General features: G+C 45.7%; 1 protein-coding gene across 1 annotated transcript; it reads left to right on the top strand.

Moving 5' to 3' along the window:
• The first annotated feature begins 7,722 nt into the window (after positions 1 to 7,722).
• CCDC70 (coiled-coil domain containing 70) lies at positions 7,723 to 8,391 on the top strand. The gene has a single exon (XM_069467253.1). It carries the CDS (start codon positions 7,723 to 7,725, stop codon positions 8,389 to 8,391), a length of 669 nt encoding a protein of 222 aa, XP_069323354.1.
• Positions 8,392 to 8,619: the final 228 nt, after the last annotated feature.

Raw genomic sequence — 8,619 nt, 5'->3', positions numbered from 1 at the left:
TGCAACCTAGATGAATACTCAGGTCACCATGCTAAGTGAAATAAGCCAGTCACAGAAAGGCAAATACTGTGTGATTGCACTCACGTGAAGTACATAGAATAGTCTTCTTTCCTAGAGATGGTGTAGAGTGATGGTTGCCAGAGGCTGAGGGGAGGAGAGAATGAGGAGTTATTGTTTATTAAGTATGGAGTTTCAGTTTTGCAAGACAAAAAAGAGATTGATTGCACAACAGTGTGAATACACTTGACACTATTGAACTGTACACTTAAAAATGGTTAAGATGGTAAGTTTGATGTTATGTGTATTTTACCACAATTTTATAAACACATTGACTCCTGGGTCTGGGGGCTTGGAGGGAGTCAAGCCCTAACATTCTAAGGAACCGGGAGTTGTACAAGGTGCTCCGGGAAAATCCCAGGGTCTCCTTCAGGGCCAAGTTCGGCGTCCCCGAGGCCCCCTGGGAGGATGCGCGGGCACGCCCCTGCACAGGCTGTCGGGTTGCCAGCTTCAGCCCATTTACTCAGGGCTCTTACACAACAGTGGCGCCTTAGCACGGGCTTGAGGAAAGGAACAATGCCTGTCTTCTTGTCCCTAACTTGTGGGCGGGTGTCAGGGTTGGGGAGGTGTACAGCGCCACCTGCTGGGGGCTCTTTGCCCTCGCTCCCACCGCCTGCTGCTGGCTGTCCACCTTTCGATGTGCCCTGGCTGTCTCATTGAGAAACAGTTGCCTTTCCCAGCTGTTTCTTAGCTGCAGCCTTGGCAGCTGGCTCTCTCCTACCTGGGGTCCTAAGGCAGAAGACACTATAGCAGCTGGCTCTCCCTAATCTTTCTCAGATATTTATTTTTCCGGATTACATTTTTTTAAGGTGGTTATTTAGTCAAGTTTCTCCTGGAGGATGGGAGGGAAACTTTGGTAATTTTGTATGAGATTGCATTAAGTTTATATATCAATTTGGGGAGAATTGGCATTCTACTCTTATTTTTTCCTGAATGTTATCAATTCTAAAATTTTAAGTGATTCTCTCATCTATAAATAATGATGATTTCTTCCTTTCTAATATTTGTACCTCTCGTTTAATTTCCTTGTCTAATATATTGGCTATTGTATACAAAATTGTGAGTGCTATCCACTTTGTCTTGGTTTTGATTTTAATAATATTTTCAGGGATGATTTTTTAAAAACATTTAAAAAGTGGACAAGGGCCCTGACCAGTAAGAATGGAGGCACCAGCCAGGCGCAGTGGCTCACGCCTGTAATCCTAGCACTCTGGGAGGCCAAGGCGGGCGGATCGTTTGAGCTCAGGAGTTCCAGAGCAGCCTGAGCAAGAGTGAGACCCCGTCTCTACTAAAAATAGAAATTATATGGACAGCTAAAAATATATATAGAAAAATTAGCCAGGCATGGTGGCGCATGCCTGTAGTCCCAGCTACTTGGGAGGCTGAGGCAGGAGGATCCCTTGAGCCCAGGAGTTTGAGGTTGCTGTGAGCTAGGCTGATGTCACAGCACTCTAGCCCAGGCAACAGAGTGCGACTCTGTCTCAAAAAAAAAAAAAAAGAAAGAAAGAAAAAGAAAAAGAAAAAGAATGGAGGCATTAATCAGAAGAGTTAGCAGCTGTAGCTGGTTGGTACCATTAAATCAATGTGCAATTATGGACACATAGCCATGAATGTTTTATCATTAAGCATGATGTTGTTTGCTGATTTGTAACAAACTTAAAATAATATAAATTCATATTTTACCACGAATTTTTTCTCAGGATAGAATCAAAGGTCTTTATAACCTGGTTTCAGCCTATCTTTCCAGCCTGGTAATTCTCAACATGGTTCAACATGCACCTGCCCACTCATAAATCCTTCTGCAACTCTCTAGCATTAAAAGGTCCAGTCATGCAAAGCAGGGGCTTAAGGATCTGATCCCTGCAGCTCCCACACCTTTCTTACGGGCTGCTCTCTGTCTTGGAAACCCTTCCCACTAAGAACCTGCAAATACACGCAGCTTTCGGGTCTCAGCCCAGACATCCCTTCCTAAATATTCCTAGACTATCTCCTGCTTTCTGTGCACCTCCAGTCAAGAAAGAGTTGATCCCTTTCTCCTTCATGTACCCCAGTGTATCCTGGACACACGTCTATGGTGTTTTTCACACTACGTTTGTATTTTGTTGTTTCCATTTTTTCTCTATTTGTGGACTGTGAGCTCCTCTATCCTTAACAGCGAGCACAGGGTTTGATGCTTATTTAGCACTCAACTAACATTTGTTGAATAAATGAATGAATGCAAAAATCAGTGAATCTCACACTGAGCATGAAGATTTATCACGTAAAATGGATATAACATTTTTAAAAATGTTAAATAGATGTATTTTACTTTGTTTTAACTTATGATGCCACAGTAAAGAAAAGAGCAAGTACCACGGTTCTGATTATCTATTGCTGTGTAATGTCTCCAAGCTAAGGAATACAAACAACAATGATCATTTCCTCTCTCTCTCTCAGTTCTAGGGGTTGTCAGGGCTCAGCTGGAAGGTTTTCACTTGGGTCGCTCACATGAATGCAGACAGACAATGACTGGGGTTTCAGTCATCTGAAGGTATCCTCACTCACATGTACAGTGGCAGCTGGTGCTAGCTGTGGCTAGGACCTCAGCTGGGACCATGAGCCAGAACTGCATGGACCTTTTCATGTACGCTGGGCTTCTATTACAGCATGTGGGCTAGAATTTAAGAACAAGTGTACTAAGAGAGAACCAGAGGAAACTATCACCTTTTATGATCTAGCCTCAGAAACAGTGGTTTGCTGGTAAATGTTTATCAACCAGTGCTCTGTGTGTGTGTGTGATTTGTAGCATTTGCCATATATTTGTAGCATTTATATCTCATGACATAAATAATTCCTCTATGCCTGTTTCAGGCTGTGAGCATGGAGTTGGGAGCAGATAAACACTCTGGCTGGCTGAAAGGGCTCCAGCACCCTGCTATTCAGCACACCACCACTTTTCCTGTCCTCTGTTGGCAGAAGCAACCAAAGGTCCACCTAGGTTCAAGGGGAAGGGATGACTTTGCCTTTTGATGGGGCATTGGCGAAGTCACAGTGTAAGAAGAGAATATGGATGGGGGATATTAAGGCCATCTTTGGAAAATACAATCTGCCACAACCACCAAGAACAAAGGTCCAAAGGAATTCGCACAGGCAAATGTGATGTAGAGAACGTCCCCAGAAACAGGCAAGATGAGGAAAAAAAAAGTTCTTCTGCCACTGGAAGAAGAAACTGGGGAAGGCAAGGATGAAACTTTTCAAGGATAAAAAGTGTAATGGCAAGGAGTAAAAGAATAGAAATCACACATATATAGAGAGAGAAAACCTGCAAGTAGAGATCTTTTCCTCTGCTTCTTATTTGAAACTCTATTCATTTATTCAGTCAATAATCAATAAATCAAGGTGTCAATAGAATGGGTTTCTTATGAGGCCTCTCTGTATCTTGCAGATGGCCACCTTCTTCTTGTGTCTTCAAATAATCTCATCTCTGTGTGTGTCTGTGTCCTAATTTCCTCTTCTTATAAAGACACCCATTATATTGGACTAAGGTCCACCCTATTGACTTCATTTTAACTCTATTACTTCTTTTTTTTTCTTTTTTCTTCCTTCTTTCCCTCCTTTCTTCCTTTGTCTTTTCTTTCCTTCTTTTCTCCTTCCTTCCTTCTTCTTTCTTTCTTTATTTCTTTCTTCCTCTTTCCTTCTCTCACCCCAAGTAGAGTGCAGTGGCATCATCACAGCTCACTGCAGCCTCAAACTCCTGGGCTCAAGTGATCCTCCTGCCTCAGCCTCCCGAGTAGCTGGGACTACAGGCGTGCACCACCACACCCAGCTAATTTTTCTATTTTTGGTAGAGATCAGGTCTAGGTCTTGCTCTTGCTCAGGCTGGTCTCAAACTCCTGACCTCAAGCAATCCTTCTGCCTTGGTCCTCCAGAGCACTAGGTATGAGCCACTGCACCCAGCTCCTGTTACCTCTTTAAAGGTTTTATCTCAAATGCAGTCATATTGGGGTACTTGGATTAGGACTTCAGCATATGAATTTTGGGGGGGACACAACTCAGCCCATAACATCTGCCAAATAATGGCCAAAAACTTTCAAATCTGATGAAAAACTGCATCAAATCTGCATATCCAAGAAGCTCACCAAACTCCAAGTGAGATAAAAGAGATCCACACCATGACACATCACAAGCAAACTGTCAAAGACAAAGAATCTTAGAAGCAGAGAGGGAAGTCATTCACCACGTACAAATCCCTCACTGCAAGTGATCTCCTAGCAGCCCACTCCTGGAGACAATCCAGACAGAATCTGAGATCATAATCATTGATGAGTCATCAACTGCACCATCCCATTGATGAAGTCAAAGATGGAAGATGGCGAAGTCTTTCAGACCTTTCAGGTGCTCTCTCCTTTCTTTCACGTCTCTCGTTCAGGGCCCCATCTTGGCCCTCTCCATCCTGTGGGGCAGGACGGAGAGGTCCACAGGGTCACTGCAGGCAGTGTTGGGGTGAGCCCGCACCCACATCACTAGGGATCTGACACGACAATGATGCCCTGACCTCTGAGGGCTACAGGACTTGCCCAGTTGGGAAACAGCTAAACAGTAGGTAACTGTTGGCTTTAGATTGTCTAGTATTTGTTCTAATCATAAGGTAATATATGACATTTCCTTTAAAAATAAGTTCCTAGTCTTAAAGTATAATTATGAAGACTAGGCATGTTTCTTTAATTCATGTTTTATATCTACATAGATGCACATCTAGTTTTATATTGTAGTTTATATTTAAGTATACATCTACATATTTGATATGGTACTTATTTTATCTCTTTCTCAAAGATAGTTTAGTAGTAACTTGAGAAAAACTTGGAGAATGAATTTTTTCCAACATTCTAACCCACGAAACTGTCGTTCATTCAGCTGATATTTCCTGAACATCTATCTTGTGCCAGACATTGTTCTGGATGCAGGACATGGAGATGGGAGATGTGGTGTTCCTAGCAGGACAGGAGGGGCATATACTCAGTCTGAGCTTGGCAAGGGGGCATCAGGAGAGGCTTCCCGGAGGAGGTGACTCCTTATCTGAGTCTTGAAGAATCATCTAGGTGAACTGAAGTGAGGTTAGGCAAGGCTATCCATGGAGAGAGAGCAGCACGGCATGGAAGTGGGGGGGAACTTAGCATATTTGAGGGATCCTAGACAAAGAACCATAATGGGACATAATAGCAAATCAAAGTTCCAAACCTCAATTAAATTCAGCTCAATTCAACTAACATTTTTTTATCAATTCCCTCCTATATGCACAGCTTTATATTAGATGTTGGGTTACAGGGATGTCAGGATGACATATCCACACGTCATTTCAGTCAAGCTTGAAAAGTATTAATAACAGGAGTATGTCGAGACAGGGACATCAGAGAGGTGGTGAGGAACCTTGTCTGGAGGGTCTGAGGAGCTTTCAGAGGGCCAGGGATGAATAGGAATTCAAGCCCACAGCAAGAGGAAAAGGTAATCTCCTTACAGGACATGGCATGTGCTTCTGCGTAGAGGCGGGAGACTGCAGACAGGGTCCTGAGAACTGAATATACCTCATTGTCACTGAATCTTAGATTTGAGGGAAGACTGGGTAGGATAGCAGGACTCAGGTTGCACAGGACCTTACTAGCGTGTTCAGTTTTGATATTTGTGCTATGGGGTCTTTGAAGGTGTGTAAGCAGGTGTGAGATGATGGGACAGTGATTTGGAAACGCCCCTAGGGCTACAGTGTAGGGGGCAGATGGGAGGGTGATGTGGCTTTAAGAAATGTTAAGTAGTAGAGCTTGATGGCTGATGAAAAGTCTGGTGAGGGAGAGGAAGAGGTCAAGGATGAGTCCCAGGTTTCTGGCTTGTGTGACTGGGTGGCTGCCCACAGTGCACATACACACACACACACACACACACACACACACGCTAGCTGTGTGTCTTTCCTTCTCCCCCACTCCCTGCTCCCAAACTAGAAATGGAAAGACACACACTGGGAAAGCCCCTTGAAAAGTCTCATGTTGCTCCACAGCATGGTGTTTAGTGAGGTCCACTGAGTGGGCTGGACGCTGGCAGCTTCCTCCAGAAAGCACAAAATGGAAACCAAAGCTCTTGCCGTGCGCATGCGCCCTGTATCTGGCTGCTCTGAGCTCTTCCCTGCACCCTAATCTATAGCCCCTGCCCTGTTTTTTTCCTCACCCCTCACCCCACCTTTGTAGTTACTGGAATTTTTGTGGCTAGTTCTGACATCTGACACCTCAGATACATGACAACAATTTGGAAATCTTTCTCCCTCTCTCTCCCTCTCTCTCCTTTCCTTCTTTCTTTCTTTCCTCCCTTCTTTCTGTTTCCTTTTTTCTTCCCTCTGCCTCTTCCTGCCCCGGCTTTGATTGCATTGTGTAATATACTGTATTAACTGAGGTACATAAAATATCCACGTACAGCTTAACACATTTTTATAATGACACACATGAAACCACCACCCACGCAAAGAAAGAGAACACTGCCAGCCCCGCAGAAGCCCCTCGCAAGTACTCACTTAATCACAGCCCTTAGTCCCAACCCACCACCCCCACACGAGCAACTGCTGTCCTGACTCTGGGACGCACTTCCTTGCTTTTCCTTTTTGTGAACATACCTAAGTATGTTCCTCTAAACAATGGAGTTTAGTCTTGCTTCTTTTGGAACTTTACTCTTTGAAATTCCTTGCTCCTGCTTCTTTCTGCATTGCGTGTATAAGATTCCTCCACACTGTTGCAGTAGGTAGCCGTGCGTCCATCACGTGGAGATACCGCCATTTTTCATTCCATTCTATTGTGACCATCATTGGATTGTTTCCAATATTGAGCTCCTATGAACAAAGCTCCTCGAACATGCTTGTATGTGTATCCTGGTCACAGTTCGTAAGTTTCCTCAGGGCTTGTATCTGGGACTGGAGCTGCTGGGTAAATGTGGCGTCTTCATAACTGTCAGCTATTACGCAATATTGTGTGAGCGTCCTCTCGTCACACATCCTTGCCAACGTTTGCCATTGCCTCTCTCCTTTTTGTTTTAAACCTCCGTTCCCAAAACAGACTCCTCTACTAAGATAGACTCCCCTAGGTCAGTGGGCCTCACCCTCTGTGTCCCAGGAGGCTGGGAGCAGAGCACTGTCGCCTGTGAGGCCCCTGCTGTGAGGACCCGCCCCCCACCCCCACCCCAGGAGGATGTGAGCACTTCCCAAGTGAGAAGGCCAAAACCTTAAGTTAGCTCTGAGTGATTTAACAAAAGTTAGTTCTTTCTGGGCTGTGGTACTGTTAGTGACACACCTTTTACCACGTCACACTTGTGTGCTCTGATGCCCTGGTTTAGAACCACTGTCCTTGTTGGCTGAGAATCAGTGCAGCCTTGAGTGTGAATGTACTGACAGCCTCTTCAGCCCAAGGCCACGACCACCCAGCATGTTTCTCTACCAAAGCTTGTCCCTCACAAACGCCACCACGAGGACAAAGAGAGCAGGGGTCCAATTTTCCCAAATTGAACAGTACGGACCCCAGGGCTGTCCTTGGCACGTGGTACTCATGGACATGTTCTCTCTGGTGCCCCCACAGGGTTTTTAACCAGCTGACCTGGACTTGGCCAGCGGCCCTGTCCTCCATCGCGGCCACCCTGCCATTCTGGCTGGCGAGGAAGATGTTCCCCTTCAAGGTGGGCAAATGGATAGGGCTTGTCTGCGTCCGATCCCTGGTGTCGTCCCCTCCCAGCATTCGCCGGAAGAAACTCATCCACAAGCTGCAGGAGGAAAAGGCTTTTCGGGAAGAGATAAGAACCTTCCGTGAGAAAATAGAAGACTTCAGGGAAGAGATGTGGAATTTCCGAGGCAAGATCCTTGCTTTCCGGGGCCAGATCTTGGATTTTTGGGAAGAGGAGAGACCTTTCTGGGAAGAGGAGAAAACCTTCTGGAAAGAGGAGAAAACCTTCTGGGAAATGGAAAAATCTTTCCGGGAAGAAGAGAAAACTTTTTGGAAAAAATACCGTACCTTCTGGAAGGAGGATAAGGCCTTCTGGAAAGAGGACAATGCCTTATGGGAAAGAGACCGGAACCTTCTTCAGGAGGACAAGGCCCTGTGGGAGGAAGAAAAGGCCCTGTGGGTAGAGGAAAGAGCCCTCCTGGAGGAGGAGAAGGCCCTGTGGGAAGACAAAAAGTCCCTCTGGGAGGAAGAGAATGCCCTCTGGGAGGAAGAGAAGGCCTTCTGGGTAGAAGGTGGCGGCCGCCTTGCTGGGGAGCAGATGCCAGAGGCAGGGCCCTACCACGCCCTCGGAGGGCAGCGATCGCCAGCCTTCTCCCGAGGCAGGGCGTAGTGCGCACAGGACATGCATGGCCGCGTGGGGTCCAGACTGCTGGATTGAGATTCAAGTCCAGGGTGATCCCATGTGCTGCAGAAAAAATGCACTTATTCGTCTCCTTGCTTTGAAAGACCTAATAAAATCCTGAGGAAAGGTTTGGAAAACCAGCTTCCTGAAGGAAGGCTGGCTGTGTTTTTTCCAGGTTTTGTGTTTCTCCAAGGTCATATTCCCACTTTCAGGCTG

Source organism: Eulemur rufifrons, chromosome 4, assembly GCF_041146395.1.
Source record: "Eulemur rufifrons isolate Redbay chromosome 4, OSU_ERuf_1, whole genome shotgun sequence".
NCBI lineage: Eukaryota > Metazoa > Chordata > Mammalia > Primates > Lemuridae > Eulemur > Eulemur rufifrons.
The sequence above is the reverse complement of the archived record's forward strand: the minus strand, read 5'-3'. Positions and strand labels throughout refer to the sequence as shown.

Excerpts from the sequence above, each read along its gene's own strand:
- CCDC70 (XM_069467253.1), top strand. The coding sequence starts at position 7,723 with ATGTTCCCCTTCAAGGTGGGCAAATGGATAGGGCTTGTCTGCGTCCGA.